The 18233-nt window shown below is 40.0% G+C and overlaps 2 protein-coding genes across 12 annotated transcripts in view; one reads left to right on the top strand and one right to left on the bottom strand.

The window, feature by feature from the left end:
* Positions 1-18233, bottom strand: part of plppr1 (phospholipid phosphatase related 1) — a 28718-nt gene that overhangs the window by 2441 nt on the left and 8044 nt on the right. For all 3 annotated transcript variants that reach the window (XM_061800636.1, XM_061800635.1, XM_061800637.1), the window contains exons 2-6: positions 15661-15849; positions 7888-8020; positions 4857-5107; positions 3448-3624; positions 126-257 (exon numbers count right to left, since the gene is read on the bottom strand). In XM_061800636.1, coding sequence (XP_061656620.1) covers positions 126-257; positions 3448-3624; positions 4857-5107; positions 7888-8020; positions 15661-15849 — 882 coding nt within the window. The remainder of the gene's footprint in view (positions 1-125; positions 258-3447; positions 3625-4856; positions 5108-7887; positions 8021-15660; positions 15850-18233) is intronic.
* LOC133490490 (PALM2-AKAP2 fusion protein) overlaps positions 12568-18233 on the top strand; it is a 125414-nt gene continuing 119748 nt past the window's right edge. For 5 of the 9 annotated variants that reach the window (XM_061800625.1, XM_061800627.1, XM_061800633.1 and 2 more), the window contains exon 1: positions 12568-12862. In XM_061800625.1, the coding sequence (XP_061656609.1) occupies positions 12750-12862 (113 nt within the window). In that variant the 5' untranslated portion in view covers positions 12568-12749. The remainder of the gene's footprint in view (positions 12863-18233) is intronic. The other 4 variants (XM_061800628.1, XM_061800630.1, XM_061800629.1 and 1 more) reach the window with 2 other exon arrangements.

Genomic DNA, 18233 nt, shown 5'->3' on the forward strand with positions numbered 1-18233 from the left:
CTCTTTGGTTAAAAGAAAAATAATCCACACTAAATGATGACAAATTGCAGCGCTGGATCCAGAAAGAGCCTGAAAGCCTTGAGGGAATTCTGCCAATTATTGAAAACAATACGTTGAGGTTGTACCTGTGCACTAAGAGTCTCCAGAGGACTCTCAACGCGAGGGAAAGTCATCAGGGGGAGACCGCAGTAATCTTCACTCTTCTGTTTTGGTATTGCGCCGTGGACACCTTTGAAGTTGTTCACCACGCACACACCCTGTAGTGTTGGGACAAAAACGAGTACACGATAAGACCGGATGTTCATGGCGACACACTCAAATAGCCACACATCCACCATTTTAGAGCAGTTCAGTTTGGTTTGATGATTGCATTGCTTACTTTTGCTTTGTTTTTTTAACATTGCTTGCCAGAGATTGATGTGTAAAAAAAATGCTGTCTTCTGTGTTTGAATGGAAATATTTTTTGTCGAAAAAAGTAAGGTTCACAGTAGCCAGCTTCAAGGTCTACACTAGCTTTTTTTTCATAAATGTGGACTGTGCAACATGAGGAAAGAAAACTGCATCCCTTAAAACGAAATGCCAATGTGAACGCGCTCTTATGATAGATGTTAATGAGAAAATAATACTTTTTACGATTATTATTATTCGTAGAAATAGAAGGAGGATTTATCTTTTTATGCAATATATTCTGTAAAAGAAGATTCTCGTCTCAGAGTATGAAGCAGGAAAATTCATAAGTTACACACCACCTTTGCTCTGCATAAGATCTGAAAATTAATGTGTGATACAAGACATCAAAAGAGCTTTACCGGTACTCCCCTAAAAAAAAATACTTTATCGACTCACACAGGCTGGTGTGTTTATATTAATCATGGTGTTCACATTTTGTTTATGACACACCGTATCTGATGTCTTGTTTTAAACCTCTCCATACAGTGAGGGAGAATCTTATTTCCAATTTCATTTTTCCTTTCACCCCGGCTCAGCTGCATTGCTTATTGGGCAGCAACGTGGAAAATCAAATTTACAATCTCAAGACGTTGTGTGCAGACTAGGAGATATGTCGTCTGCATCGTGGATACAGGATCTTCTAGATCTTTGTCTATTACACCAACAACAGGGCCCTAAGGCCATAAACAACTCTGCAGTCAAAAAACTTCTCATTTTTTATACAAATTAAGGAAGAAAACAAACAAAACTCAACAACCCGTATACAAATGGAGAAAGATGAGAAAATGCGGCTCTTTTTGAGCAGAACTCGCTTACTCGCTTGCCTTCCAGTCCTTCCATCCAACTATATTTAAATGCTTTTCCTAATTTGGGGTCACTGGTGGGCTGCAGTCGATTGCAGTTGGGGTGTACCAAAAGTCAGTTCATTTTGTTTGAACTATAGAATTTTGCCATGATAGATCTTGGATGAAGGCCATCTCCTCTCTTGCCTCCAAAGTCGATGAAGCTCTTTATTGCGTTTCTCAGCAATTTTACATTGTTTGTGGAGGAATTATCTCATGGTTGTCTTGAGATCTTCTTACGAGATCTTCTGTTTGCTCTGGAATTCTGACCAAGACAAGATTCCCCCTCATGCTGCACAATTGGATGTCCAGAATAGCTTCCTTATGACTTTACCTCAGAGACAGACTTGGCAGAGACTCGAGGTTTTCATTTGCAGCCGGAAGCAGGAAAATCTCTTAATGGCTGATCTGAAGTACCTTGCATAGCGATTGGAAGTCTTTACGAGGACATTAAGCAGACGAAGTTGTGTGTCAAAACCGCTCACTTTTTTTTTTAAATTACTGGACTCCAGAATGTCACTACAGCTCCTATCAAGTACCGAAGCAATGCCTGGGAGTCCTCCACGGCTCTTTTCTTTGGAGAATTCATTGGTGTCCTATTGATCACTTTCTCCATGATGGGTGTAACTTTTGCTTAGATCATCTAGAAGGCTTTTCTAGCATCTCCTTGTCCAGCTTTGTTAATGTTTTTGTTTTTTCCCAATTAGAATGTATTGTAGTTTTTTTGGTGCACTTGTTGGGCTTTGACTCTGGGCTTCTACCCACATTCCAAAAAACATCTGTATCGGGTTGGTTGAATGCTCCAAATTGTCCATACCTTGAATAGAAGTCTGTTGATTTAGTGACTTAGCTACTAGTGCGGGGGTGCCATTTTGGCACTCACACAGAAACTGTGACACATTTAATGAGTTTTCACTCAGTCAGTATACACATTCATTTAATGTCTGAATGGGGTTGGTGTTTGACGGTATGACTCCATTCAACTCGTCTGCTGTGAGAGCATGGCTAGTGCAGGAATGTAACCTAGATTCCCCTTACGCCACCTTCCACAACCTTCATATTTTATCAGATGATAAGTGAAGAGCTATATCAGAACCATTAGTCCAATGTGGAAAGGAAATTCTGCTCTCCTCAGTTAATAGTCTGGAAATAAGCACCCTGAGATGATTGACTTTTTTGCGACCACATTCACCTGGAGATGACTGTCACTCTTTATAAATCTATCTATCTATCTATCTATCTATCTATCTATCTATCTATCTATCTATCTATCTATCTATCTATCTATCTATCTATCTATCTATCTATCTATCTATCTATCTATCTATCTATCTATCTATCTATCTATCTATCTTTTCTAGAGTGTAGTTGTGCAGATGCTTTTGTAAGTACATTCCGATGGACTTAACAACATGCTCACCATATTGGGAAAAGACAAAAGACCAGAAATTGGACAAAGGAAGACCCCCCATTACTTTACTTCTCTCCTAAGCAATGAGTTGGACATCAACAGCTAAAAAAAAAAATCTTTTTGATTAACTTGAAGTGCAGACTGACAGGAGCCCACTGGAAGCTCCCCATGAGGGAAATCAGCCTGATAGTTTTTGCAGGAACTTGCTGACAGACGGACGAACAAACAGACGGATACGGGTTAAAACCTTGGCAGAGGGAACAATCCAATCCCCTGATTAAAACGATGCCCTGTGCCAGTAGGGCTCCTGTTCCACTACAGTGTCGGTATTCCCTCTTTTCTTCTCTCTTTTTCCCTCTTCTCTTCTCTTCTCTTCTCTTCTCTTTCCTTCTTTTCCCCCCAGTACTCTCTCCTACAGTGTCACTTGAGAACCAAGCGATTTCACATAATAAATCCCATGAGACTATGGAATAAATTGTTTTGGATTCCCTTTTTGTCGTCAGGTACACAACCTTTTAATTTTAACCAACTGCAATCTGTCTTATGTTCAAAACAAAGATCTTAAACACAACGTTTAAACCTGAGAAAGAAGCTTGATAAGCTTTGTTCTCTGAAATAATAATTTCATTAGTCATTCAGGTGCTTACTTAAAAAAGGTTACAGATGATTAAAAAAATGAAAAATCTAAATAAATAATTTGCAAACACAATCTCTTTCGATATCTCGAATTTCCATTCTTCTTACCAGAAAAATGGCAACCGCTGATCCCAATATGAATCCAGCCACGACGTCTGAACAGTGGTTTCGGTACTCTGAGACCCGGTTGAGCCCGGTGAGGAAGGCTGAACAGAGAGTGCCAAGACAGAGTACAGGCTTGGCCAAGCGACTGGACTTGGTCTTAATGGTACTGGTGATGTACATCTGGAAAAGTAGAAATATGTTGTTTAGACTACAGTTTTACCCTATGTGCTCTGTTTTTGTAGATGGTCCAACCACTACAGAGCACAAAAATGGGCATACAATATCTTCTGTATCGTGTTGTTGTGCACCGATATGGGCGTTTCGGCGCAGTTAGGGTGTGTCCTTGAAGATGAGCCCAACAGTGTAAGAATTTGGTGGCAGAGGGTCAGTCTAAACTTATTTCAGTCACTAGCAGTGATCATCAGCTCATTCTGTATTTATTTATGGTCCCAAATCATTTTGTCTTTCGCCACGCTGGCCAAGAGCACCACAGATCATCGGAATTATGCACTTCTTCTTCCACTGTTACTGTGAGGTCAGGTGTGATCACTCTGACCCTCTTTCAAATTGCAGTTGCCTCGGTCCACGAAATTACCAACACTAATGGCATCCACTACGCCGGATTTAAACTTGTCACGTAAATAGAGGCTTATCTCTCTTATCTAGACAACTCTATTTAGAACAACTGTGAGGGGAGTTCAATATTTTACCATCTTGAAAGTAGAGATTGCTTAAAGAAAAATTGTTCAGAGGAATGAGCAACACTGGCATCCTGTGTGCGCTGTAACTTTTTCAGGTATACCAAAAAATTATAATTAGGAAATTAAACTTTGCATCCATCCATTTTCAATGCTGTCGTGTGGCAGTCTGTGCATTCTTATAAAACCATAGAGCAATTATGTAGTTAGATCATTCATAAAGAAGTTGAGTTTTGCCACTCCGTTTGCTTCATTTTATTAAACATTGTGCTACTCCTTTTGTCACCTGGGCCCAATAATATACTGCCTTACAGATATTTGTATGTGGAGACAGTCTGAGCTCCTCAGTAAGTCGCCATAATATTAGTTCTTCACAGAGGATAAAGACCATAAAGTATCCCTGTGAGGTTTGCTATATTATCTCTGTGTGTTGCTCTGTGTTCCAATGTTTATTGCTTAAAGGTTTGAAACACCACGACATTGATTAAATTCTTTAGCATGTCCATGGCATTTCCTTTTATGCGTCAGCATCAAGGTAACAAACTTTAAGGCTAAGTCATGCCATTGAGTTAAATACACTTTAACTGGGTTTAAATGTGTAAAATGAAATGTTCCTAATATAGTAGTGTAGAACTTTCCTCATCATTGAACAGTCAGTATTTATACTGGCCACACTGACATGATAGTAAATCATAATAATACAAAATGCCTCACCGTTAGGTAAACAGCAGAGTAAACGCTTAGGGAGGCGTCTTTGGACGGAAATGAGCGGCGGGCGTTCCTGACGATGATGGGGTTTCCGGTGCAGATGTTGCCGTTGGTGATAAACTGGTGGTTCAAACGGCACTCGGTGCCGGTGTAGTTGGGTTTGCACACTGATAGAAAGTAGGGCGAGAGACCGCCCGTGACCACCTGGCCCGCATTGACAAAGATGTCTGTGGCAAACAGGCCGAATGCAAACACACCTGCAGACAGACAAAGAATGTGCACATTCAGATGATGGAATCCTGCAAATGCTGCAGAAAAGCACTGGACCGCAATATGTAATGATAGTGAATGTGATGGTTGACATTTAGTGTGAAATTATCCTACGCGCTCTGTGCTTTGGTCAAAATCATCATTTACACTGCAGAAACCACCACTATTTCAACACCTATAGTTAATTAAAAGTAATAAACACCTTTACTTAATTAAAAGTAAGACCCTGGATGATATACACTCAAATAAATGTACTTTACACCAGTGACTGTGATGCAGTGATGTAACGAGAAAGTCTGTGCCCCACAGATGGTAGTCACTTATTACACAAGTGTATAAATAAATGCTTATTAGTTTAGTGCTCATGAAAACTAAACAGCTGTGTAATATTCTCAATCAAGCTTCAACTGGCAATGTGAGTGGCTATAATTCTTGTGTGAGTTAATGTTTTTGTAGTTTATCATAAATGTTCTATCCCGATGTCATTTTATATATTACGAAAGTGGGGTTTGTACTTGGTGTTGAGTTCTTTTAGAATGATGTGGCTCCTTACACTGTTGTTGAGGGTGGGCGGGGTGGGGGGAGAAAAAAAATATATAGATTATAGATTGCATATTATTGAAAGTCATGACATGAATCAATAGCAGAGAGACAAAAAAAGAAAAACAAATTAAAATGGTAGGGAAGGACGGTGGAGGATAACAAACCAAATAATGCTTCATATGCATATTTGCGTCGGTATCTTCAGCCCAGTGAATCTGACCAGCGTCTGCATTGATTTCACTCTGAAATATGACTAATGATTATCTGGCTTGCTTAGCCATGAAATGATTTGTATTCTCATCTACTGCGGGGAAGTTGTGGTGATGCAGAGGGACGGCTGCACGGCTTCGGCAATGTATGAGGGACAAACAAAATAGGCCTTTAGTGCATCAATGTTTCTATGACTGTCATTTATAAATCCACAATTTGTAAAAATATTCTGTTATTGGTCCCTCTAAATTTCTTACATAAAATGAATTGAAGTAAAACTAAACAGTACAGTATTTGCTGTGTAGCGGTGACATTATATTTATGGAACTTGTATTTTTTTTATTTTGTTTAATTGTGTTTGGGATATTCAGTGTTTTACATAGAGCTAGGAGCTGTCATTTAATGATAGGAGATTCAGGTGTTTTAAACAGTATAGGGTAAAGCAGTAAGCAAATTCTTTACAAAATTCAAAAAAATAATATTAAAAATAAGAATACAAACACACTCCAAACAAAATTAACATTCTCAAAGGATGAAGTGGAATATGACTTTTTTTTTTCATCTTAAACAGCATGACAAAAAGATTTTAAATCTAAGGTACAGAGCACAAATGACCAAAGTGTCAGAATTAAAACATGCTAATTGTAAAACATTTAATGACGCATGTGTGCAAACAGACTGCGGTGTTGCATACAAACAAAATGATTTCTAAAAAAGGGTACACAACATGCAACGCAGCCATATTTTCATTATTTTATTCCTTATGTTATTTTTTTGTACTTGTTCCCTGCATATTTTATGATAGTATCAATTTTATTTCATATTCATGTTGAAAGTTTTTTTTTTTTTTTTTTTTACAAAAACAACATCAGCAAAACCAGCAAGGGAAGAAATTAAATCGAAATAGTTGTAAAGTTACGCAGCATGTAGAGGTACAAACGAGTCCATTGTAAATCGGGTTAACTCTCGAGTTGAACAAAACAAAAACGGCAAGTAAGAATTTTCAATGTAGTTTTTTATTGTTAAGAACATATCACATATACTGTATAGTTTCCCGCTGGCATCGCTTGCATTACATCCGTCACTGCATCGACTGGCCATGTGCCACCAGAGAGAAATAACCCATATTGTCATGCATCATGCCACACAAAGGTCATGGAGACGGTACTTGCTTGGTCACCGTGTTTATTGGAATATTGCTTGACTAATGTTGCTCACGAAAACATTTAGAGGAGTCTAAAGTCCACTCACATTACTGTATATTCAGATGTATTTACTGTATTTGTTGACAAATGTCTTTCAGAACATTCGAAAACATGTACTTTGTAAATGGTTTAGAGACAATTTAGTGTGACAAACAAGCTTGAAATATATATAAACAGCTTTTGCTTCATTATGAATTGTCAAGAGCCTCCGGTACGAGGGGCGGACCCAAATGCAGGACTTCGAGGCAGAGGCACAAGGTTCAATGTGGTTTATTCCGGAAACTGGGTCATACATAGTGTAGCAGTCCGACAAGGCAGAGGCACAGAAACGCTAGGCTAGGCGGGACAACAGGACAGGATCAAACAAAAGGGCACACAATCGCTGTGACTAGAGTTACTCTAACTTATGCATAGAGGCGGAGAGTCCCACAGGCAGTGAATGCAACTCACTAACAGAAGCAACGAACTGGCAAATGCCAGTGACGAAAACTCCAACTTAAACAGTGTGAATCAGCTGTGACCGGTGACAGGTGTCATCGGCCAGCGCAGTGGCCTGGCCATGCCCCTCTTGGCAGTGGCCAAGCCTTGCTCATGACATAAATATGTAAATATTGCCACAAGAGCTGCAGTAGAGCGAGAGAAAGTATTCATTACTGCCAACTATTAATTGAATTGTATGATTACTATATATAATCCATCAGTTTGACTTCTACAAGGCACTTTCCTCTGATCACAGAATCTTGAACATGAATCGTGAATCTATAATGACTTTATGACTTCCAATTGGGCAGGATTGGGAAGATCCTTACCTATGAAGCGTATGACCCGACGAATGAGAGGGTTGAGGTAACAGCAGTCGCCAGTTACGATGGTCTTCTCCTGGGCCAAGAGAGATTCCCTTGTGGATTTCATGGCGTACATGGACACCTCCCCGACGAAAATCTAGAAACGGACACAGAAAAGAGACGCGTTAAAACGTCCAAGAGAGATAACATTGAAGTCGTGTGTGGCTCTTCTGTACACAAGTACATATTGTTTCTTTAGGTAGTCTTTGCTCGGCTCTATTACAGTGGTGACATTTCATTACCTCTGATGGAAAAACTGCTGCTGGACACACAAAATGAAATTCCGACTGTGAGGCTGGCTGCAGTGTCTGCGTGCGTGTGTGTGCTCGTAACCGACTTTGCTCTGACCCTCACGATGCACTTCATAAAGGTTTTCTCTTGAATGCAACCACCTACAAGCAAATTTGTCTGCATTTCGGTTAGCAGTATCATTCAGTTGAAATACTGCCATGCTCTGTTTTTTACTCCGCTGCAGACACCACCGGGTATTTATTTGATGGTGTTTAAGAGGAGGATTTTTTTTATTTTCTTGTTGAAATGCTTGTGAGCCAACAGCAACACCAACATGCCGCCAGTTTTGAGAAAAGGTAACTGAGTGATGTGCATTTTGGTTTTGAATGTTGTCAAAGGCTTTGAGCAGGTTTAGATCCTGTCTACATCATCATCTTTACATTAGCTTGACTGTTAAAGCCTTTGCAGGGCTGCAGAAAGCTGGATTTAAAAACCAAAAATAATAATAATAAAAATGGAATCCAATGGAAAAGATTGTTGCGTAACAGCATTTCTGTATCTGCTGATGCAACTAATCAATTGCGCGCTTTATTTGATTTCTTCCACTGCGGCATTTTTGCTTACTCTTGCCATCTCTTGCAAGATAATGCCAAACTGTGAAACGAATATATTTCCCTTCGAGGAAGAAACAAATAACTGAAAACATAAATCAGTTACGGAGTCATTAAGGCTCATTTTTTTCGCATTTTCTAGAGTGAGCTTTTAGAAATTAATCTTTACATCTTCGGTCAACACCATTTCATCACAAAGACCGCTATGTTTCCAAGAATAAGCTTGCAATTTGTACCATCACTTTGCAAAGCTCTTAATGGACCGCTCGAAAAATACACTTAATTTATCTGGTGTGTGATTCATACTCAAATCAATACTAATGTTCACCAAGACAGATCCTCAATAAATGCGGCGTGCCGACAACATGAATGTGACCACTATTATTGGCATTATGTCTATGTCTTATCTAACATTATAATTATTGTGGTTCTTCATAGCAATTTCTACCTGTTATGGTGATGATTTTCACAATGGACCTTTCCGACTTGTCAATTACTTGTACAATAATAGCCAATCAGATAGCCGCATTGTCTTAACCCCTGGCTTGCCACGCCCCTGCCGCCGTATTGTCCCTAAAGCAACACTGGTTGTCAGGAGCGTGCGCTTGGAAAAGTTAATGTTATGAAGAAAATGGTCCTCAGATGCGCTTGGGGAACGCGTAATTCTGATGAATGATATCCTGCTAGGCTACAAGGGGGCCGGTTGATTCATTTTCCAAAGACCTAAAACACAGTTGTCTGTAAGTGTCTACGACGGATTAAGGCTCGGCGGAAGAGTGCGTGTACAACTAAATGTGGACAATATCAACAAACACAACGCTGTATGTTCGAAGGTAATTGAGGGAGAAGATTTAACTATTATCAGTGCTTTATACTTTGCAGGAGAAGAACTTTCACTTTGTTAGTGTATCACTGACTTGCTGAACGAAATGTGTAATGTTTTATGCTGAAGAGTCGGGTTAATGATACGTAAATGCGCAATGTGATGCAAGAGAAATGTCTGTTTGCGTATTTGTTTCACAACGGACTTTTCAGACATAGACTGGGTTCTATTACGAGCCAAGTCAAATGAATCCACCCACTCACTAATAAAGACGACAATCATATGACTTGTGATCTTTCCAAGTAAAAAGTACTCACCCTGCTTTATATGGGCAGTACAATTCCACTATTTTATCCTGTTGGATTTCAATATGAAGTTTGTGAGGCGTCAAACTTTTTTTGCGTTGATCGCCAATGTTTCACTGTAACTCTGACATTGCGCCCTGCTCCGTCCAAAATCTTAATTCCGTGTACATATCCTTGCGTGAAATCGTTTAGACCTCTCTGTAGAATTCTCTTGGACATGTCTGACGCATTTGGCAAAAAACATACCCCAATATTATCTGGAATACACGATAGAGAATCGACTTCAAACATGTTCTTTTCAATCGCCATTTTGGGAGCTTGTGGGACATGGCTAAGGGGGGGGGGAGCTTAAGATCGCCATCGAAAAGGTCCATTGGAATACCTCAAAGACAATTTTGTCATATTGAAAATGGAAATGTAGCCGGCTTTTATGTGAAATGTATGTACATTTGTACACAATGATTTCCAACCAAATTCTTGCAACAACACGGTGGGGCTTCTACCCGCAGACAAGAAGCAGTGGAGCACATTCTGTACATAATTTACAGGTTGTTTGCTAGTTGGCTAACATCCCGGCCTTGCCATCATTAATTCTGATTGGCTGCTTGCTCGGCTTATGACGCGTGAGGAGAGGAGTGATGTGCAGAGTCAACTATAACACCTGACAAAGCACTCTCAGAGGGCACAATTAAGAAGCGGAGAAAATACACGCGTGTTCTGTGTAAAACAGGGGAAGTGATGAGTAGTGTTAAAACAAACTCGAGGAGCTGACACAGCACTCCTCACGGGGCTGAAGTGTGATCAGGGACAAGCGGCTAAAAGGATTTGTAATGTTATAAATAGGTTCATGTAAATAATACATTACATGAAAAATGAAATTAGGGGTATGGGAAAAAAATTAATCCAATCCCTTCAGAGAGAAATGCTAAACATGATTAGACATCTGATTTGAGGCATCCCATCACTGTGCAATTCTGTCAGCAATGTGCACACACGTGCACGCCACTAATCAGCCGAAAATAACGTTGTCTGGCACGTATCCTGGCCAATCACAGCGCTCTTCTGGATTTGCGGTGAGTGACGCAGAGGACTGATCATGCACACTAATTAGACACAGTTACAAATTGCATGCAGCAGAATGTGATTCATGAATTTGATAACAAAGGCATGTGAGGAGAACCGGCTCAGATAATGGATAGAATTACAATGACTTAACATATATGCGGTGTATAATTTTGTACATGACAAAGAGTATATATTTGATCAGTCAATGTGACCTTGAGATGAATGGCAGCACTTTGAATACCAAAATGTAAAGATATTAAAATGATTCTGAATCTTTGAACACATCATCCACTGATTTTTTTGTATCTTGCGCTTGTCGCCATGCAAATCCTGGCCACATAAACAAGCTCACAATCAAACCTACGAATAATTTAGTCTTTTTTTTTTTTTTTTTTTTTTTTTTTTTACAGAAGAAGCGTGCTTTTGGAAAATAGTACAAAGCCACACTGGCACAAGATGCACCCCCTCAAGTCAGAACTGCGAGGCAGATGCACTCACTACTGCTCACTGGGTTGTGTGGGAGGAGTGCACGGAGAAAACTCACGCAAAAATGACAATTTGTCCACACAAAAACTGCAGTCGAGATTTGAAATGTAAAAAAGTCCTCTGATCGTTAGACAACCATGAACGGTGAAACACTGACATCTAGCGGCAGAATCTTGTCACTTCTTGTCAGGCGTTTGAAGCATGTCGGACATTGCCCGACATATCATTAAATTGAATGAGGCTCTTTACGAGGAGTTTCTGCACTTCAAATCCATTTTTGACGCGGTCACGCCCGGTCACGGAAAGCAATAAAAACATAATTCCATCCTCACTTCATCTGCTCAACGTGTAAGTGTGACTAACTGCGTCCAGACTGCATTAAAACCGAAATTTAACGCAGTTTAACTGTCAGTAGCTTGCAGCAGAGTGAGACAAAGTGGCAGTAAAGAATGACAACAAGTTCCCTATGAGAGCAATTTGAGCATTAGTTTGTATTCCCAATAATAATGGCTTTCTGGGATGTCCTTCAGAGGTTGTCATTAGTTATGAGATGTTCGCCTCTACTGGGTGGTGACGTCACCATACGTGTACCTATATGGTAAATTAGAATGTTAAAAAGTTAGTTAAAACATCGTTTGGACTTTAAATAAAAGTTATATAATGGAAAAGGAGTAAAAAAAATTATAATAATAATCCAAAGGACAGCCCCAATTTCTCCTGTTTCATGTTATCGATCAACCGTCCATTTTATTTAATTCTTCGTCCTCATTAGGATTGGAGGTAAAATGCAATTTTATTAAACATTATTTATATATGTATAAATATATATACATGTTCGTGCTGCATTTCCACAACTTGCACAATACGTACTGTTTCGTGTTTACCAATTAAACGCAAGACAACCACTAGCATCTGTGGACAAATTAACCATCAGTTAAGTCAGTTATTTTACGTCTTACGCCACATCCGGCACATTTGGCGTCGCCACCAAAATAAATTCTTGACAGTAGTTAATCTGTACAGGCAATAAGTGTGTTGATTTTATTTTGAAAAACCGGATATGTCCCGCATGTACTCGCTACAGGTGGCTGCAAGTGATGAAAAAGGTACCACTTGCCGAAAAATGTCGGCCAGGAAGAAACCTTGAGAAGGAATGCCGGGTTTTTGAAAAGATATCGACTGCAAAATGTGTAATTACTGGAGAGCAAGATAAAATCAAGTGCTAGGTTTGTGGTATGTTTAGCTTTGTTCATGGACTACAACCAAACATGAGGAAAAAGGCAAGAATTGGACTGACAGCCGGCAATGGAGTCAAAGGCGTTGCTTGCCAAACTGGCAAATAAGACAGGTGGATTTAAACACTACAGCAAGAAAATACTTTGCACATCCAGAGAAGCAGCTGCAAAGACAACTTGCCGGTACGTCATATCTCACAAAATCTCTCTCAAAACAGAAAATGATCTTGTCTTTTTCATCGACGGAGAGTTCACTCCACTTTGATTGAAGACAATAAAAGTTAATATTGATCTTAGATTTTAAGGCACTTGTTCAGGCACACGACAGACTGGATTTTCTTTCCTCGGTGAGTGTTGTGAAAATGCTCTGAAAAGTTTAAAAACACTTGTTGCCTTTTTGCACACCTGATTTTTCTTCCCAAGTATTAGTTTTGGGAACGTTTTCTGAAAACTTTAAAACCAACTGCTGATCACTTATCCTTAATGTACAGCAAAATACCGATGAGTATTTATGATTAAATGTAATTTTATTTTAAAAAATTGCAATTACCGATTTTATTTTGAACTGCACATTCTATTATTCCAATTTATGCTAAGATGCAAATTATGAATGCAAATATTTCTGATTGGAAGTAGCAGTTGTTAAAAATACATCGATACTTAAAAAAGCAAGCCAAACTTTAATCCCTGCACCTCAGAAGTATAAAGCAGACTGTCAACCACAACTACACTATGCACCATCTTATGTTATGTTTTTTTTTTTTTTACTTTTATGTGACAAATCTACTTTTCCTGGAATAGAACATTGTAAAATACAGAACAGCAAGCAACAGTATGGTTTCATGCCTAGAAAGAGTACCACAGATGCATTATTTGCCTTGAGGATGCTAGTGGAAAAAGTACAGAGAAGATCGGAAGGAGCTACATTGTGTCTTTGTGGATCTAGAGAAAGCCTATGACAGAGTACCAAGAGAGGAACTGTGGTACTGCATGCACAAGTCTGGTGTGGCGGAGAAATATGTTAAAATAGTACAGGACATGTATGATGGCAGCAGAACAATGGTGAGGTGTGCCTCAGGTGTGACAGAAGAATTTAAGGTGGAGGTGGGACTGCATCAGGGATCAGCTCTGAGCCCCTTCCTGTTTGCAGTGGTAATGGATAGGCTGACAGATGAGGTTAGACTGGAATCCCCTTGGACGATGATGTTCGCAGATGATATTGTGATATGCAGTGAAAGCAGGGAGCATGCAGAGGAACAATTAGAAAGATGGAGGTATGCACTGGAAAGGAAAGGAAAGGAATGAAGTAAAACAGAATATATGTGCGTGACTGAGAAAGGTGGAGGGGGAAGAGTGAGGCTACAGGGAGAAGAGATAGGGGGGGTGGAAGACTTCAAATACTTGTGGTCAACAATCCAGAGCAATGGTGAGTGTGGTAAGGACGTGAAGAAACGGGTCCAAGCAGGGTGGAACAGTTGGCAGAAGGTGTCTGGTGTTCTATGTGACAGAAGAGTCTCCGCAAGGATGAAGGGTAACATTTATAAAACTGTGGTGAGGCCAGCCATGTTGTACGGATTAGAGATGGTGGCACTGAAGAGACAACAGGAAGCAGAACTGGAGGTAGCAGAAATGAAGATGCAGAGGTTCTCGCTTGGAGTGAACAGGTTGAATCGGAATAGAAATGAGCTCATTAGAGGGACAGTCAAAGTCGGATGTTTTGGAGACAAGATTCGAGAAGACATACTTCGATGGTTTGGACATGTTCAAAGGCAACAGAGTGAGTAAATTGGTGAAAGGGTGGTGAGGATGGAGCTGCCAGGCAAAAGGGTGAGAGGAAGACCAAAGAGAAGGTTTATGGATGTGGTGAGGGAAGACCTGAGGGCAGTTGGGGTTAGAGAGGAAGATGCAGGAGATAGGCTAAGATGGAAAAAGATGACACGCTGTGGCGACCCCTAATGGGACAAGCCGAAAGGAAAAGAAGAAGATTGTTGTATAGTACAGACAGTCATATTGAAGTTCAAATCTCAGGTACCGTATAAGCCTTTACATACTGTAGGTTGCTCTCAACCAACAGCAGAGGGCACAGTTTCATCCACCGGCCACCAACTTTTTTTGGGGGCACATTTTAAAACGAAAATTAAGGTACACAGTATGTTATCAAATACATTATACACTATTTTAAACTTTGTGTCCTTCAGTTGAAGGGTTTTAACTGGCCTTTGACATGACAAGTATACTACAATAGGAGTAATAAAATCACAGTAAATTAAGTCTAGTCTTTGTACCCGCTCATTTTTGTATCTGTAATAGTGGAGCAACTTGTGAGCTGCCCAAAAAAACCCTCCAGTTTTGTCGCCTCTTTGCAAAGGATGTAGTCCCAGACGTTCCATCCAGTTTCCATACTTTCGCTTATCCTCACTAGGGTCGCGGGTGGGCTGGCGTAAGTATCAGATGACTGGTTGAGAGGCGGGATACACCCTGAATTCGTCATGTCATAATTTTTGCAAATTACAGCCTTGGCAGTTTTAAGTTATTTTAGTGACAATTGTTGTTTTCTCTTTCATTAATGGAAGGGTACCAACAGTTTTATGTACTTGTTGCATATACGGTAGTATCTGGAGCGCGCACAAGCTAGAAAATGACTAAGCTGACTAAGAAAAGTGCACACACTATCAAAGCTGTACAAATGCAAAAATGCCCCCACTCACCACTATGACACACACTAAAGGTTTCAACTGTTTTTTTTGTTTTTTTTTTAATGATCACACTTGAAAAACTGCCCATATTCGTTTTACACATCTTGCCATTGAGCAGTAGCACAAAATTGTCATCAACAAATGTTTTTTGTTATACAGCTGCATATTTCTGATACCTGGCTACATCAGATATGTTTCTAAAATGGATGTATAAATGCAGGTGGAAACCCGAATAGTAGCGAGCACCGAGCAAAACATTTTAGTCAGCGAAGCGGTTTTACTCACAATAGCGGTTGGAGCAGCGGCCACCACACAGTACAAGATGAGGGGGGGCACAAAGCTGGCCTCCTCCGTCCCAGGGTACGGCTTCATTAGCTCGGCGTCGTTGCAGAAGAAGCCCTGCACGTGCACGCTGAAAAGGTCCGTGCATTCCATGTAGTAGGCCAGCAACACTGTGCCGGACATGATGACGAGCTGGAAGAAGAACATGTTCAAGTCAGACGGGGAAGATTGAAGGAGTAGTCTTTTAAAAAGTTCATTTCCTCAAAACTGGATTCATCTTTTTCCTCTCCTCGACTATGCTTGTCTAGCAGCTTTTAACGACGCACAACACGCACATAAAGCTAGCTCTCTCTCTCTCTCTCTCTGTCTCTCTCTCTCTCTCTCTCTCTCTCTCTCTCTCTCTCTCTCTCTCTCTCTCGCTCCCCCCACCATCTCTCGTCCTCCTACACCCCCTCATCCTTTTCATCCCTCCAACGTGAAGCTTTTGTCTCTGCTCTTTTACCCCACTCTTTCCAGAATCAGCTGCAGCTTCTTTTTATAAAGTATGGTATATTTAGTCTGTGATGACGAACCAAGGCTACAATGCAAAAATGTAAGGCGTATCGAAGCGTTTTTAAGTGGCTCAGTGAAGAATCTTTTTGCATTTGTATCTTTCACCCATTAATGCACCAAGATTTGCTGGCAACCTACAGGCAATCTGTGGTGGTTTTATATAGCAAAGCAGTGTGATGAGAAGAGTTCACATTTGCAAGGAAACAATTTGGTCAAACTAGAACGTTCCAGTAATATAAATATATGCAGTCTGAGAAAGTCTTGATAGAGACAAATGCAGTACAAACATTGGGTGTATTTCAGGAATTTTTTCACATTTGGTTAAACACAATCATTGAAACCTCTCTCCCATTTTGTCAAAACCTTAAATACCAATCAAACATTTTTAACTAAATATGAAACCGCAAACCGTTCTATCACAATCAAACTATTCCTTCAAAAGTATCCATCCATTCATTTTCTCAGCTGGTTACATCTGGCAGAAGTGGTCACATTCTTGTAGCTTGAAATGTTTGCCTAAAAGTGACCATGTGCTGTTTGCTACACACCCTGCATTTACTATCCATCCATTTTCTTAGCCGCTTATCCTCACAAGGGTCACGGGGCATGCTGGAGCCTTTCCCAGCTCTCAACGGGAGGGAGGCAGGGTACAACCTGAACCGATTGCCAGCCAATCGCAGGGCACATCGAGACAAACAGCCGCACTCACAATCACACCTTGGGGCTATTTAGAGTGCCCAATTCATGTTGCATGTTTTTGAGATGTGGGAGGAAACCAGAGTGCCCAGAGGAAACCCACGCAGGCACAGTGAGAATATGCAAACTCCACACAGGCGGGTCCGGGATTGAACCCAGGACCTCAGAAATGTGAGGCCATCGCTTTCCAGCTAAACCACCGTGCCGCCCCCTTCAAAAGTAGTTATTAGGTAATTGTTTCCTGTTTTTAATTTGACATTCAGAATACCATACTTTGATTCTCATTACAGTACTATTAATATTTGCTGTATGTGTCTAAGTACATTTTCTAATTTGTAGAAATGGGGTGGATGGAGTTCTCTGACCAGACTCCAAACATAGATCACAATGTTGATTGTAATGTGCTTTGTTTACCTGCATGGAGGCATTAATTTAACTATGATATGGTTTTGCTCAATGCATTCACAGTCCAGATTTTCTGGATGGTGTCTTGTGAAATATTCTACTGTATGTCGTGTTAAATGAATCCTCTGTGGTGGATGATCGCTACACATTGGTTGGTTTTGAACGTGCTATCTGGTTTTGGGATGGAAATTTGAGTTGTGACAGAAACTTCAGGGGTTTTGTGAAATGGAGTTAAAAGTTTTGGATTTGGATTTAGGGATTTGAGAAAATGGAGGGAGGTTTCAAGAAATGTGCTTTATCAATTGTGGACATACTAATAAGGTGCTGTGAAAAGCATTTTAAACATGTAAGCATGAGGAGTTATTTTTTTTAACGATTTGTTTTCAAAGGCTATTTTTGAGCTATGCATCATTTTTATTGTTTTTAACTTCAGTAAAAATGGGTCGCAATTTAGTAACGGAAAAATGATTCCCATCGTGACAACTGTTGAAAACCCTTTTAATAGCTATTGTTACATATGATAAGGTGTCCATGACAGGAAGAAGACACTTACTGGAGATAAGATGTTAAATGGAAGACTAAGATTATAGATGTATCTGTGGTAATATGTAGTCCTTGTGCAATGGTGTGACACGTTCTATCAGTTTCTTTTAGAATGCCAAATCCATGTAGTACCGTTTTGTAACACTTGATGTCACTAAGTGACTTCTGTAGGATTACTTCAGCTTCAACAAGAAGACTCCTCAAACTGCGTTTCATGGAGGCCTTCATTTTACAAAGAACAACATGGTTAATACATTTTCAACTTGCTTTTCACGTTTTCATCAATCATATAGGAGCCCCAATTAGATAAAGCATGCAATCGTGAATATTTCATTTGATCCTGTACTTTACAACTACCCTGAGTCTTCACTAGAGTTACA

Source organism: Syngnathoides biaculeatus, chromosome 17, assembly GCF_019802595.1.
Source record: "Syngnathoides biaculeatus isolate LvHL_M chromosome 17, ASM1980259v1, whole genome shotgun sequence".
Taxonomy (NCBI): Eukaryota; Metazoa; Chordata; class Actinopteri; order Syngnathiformes; family Syngnathidae; genus Syngnathoides; species Syngnathoides biaculeatus.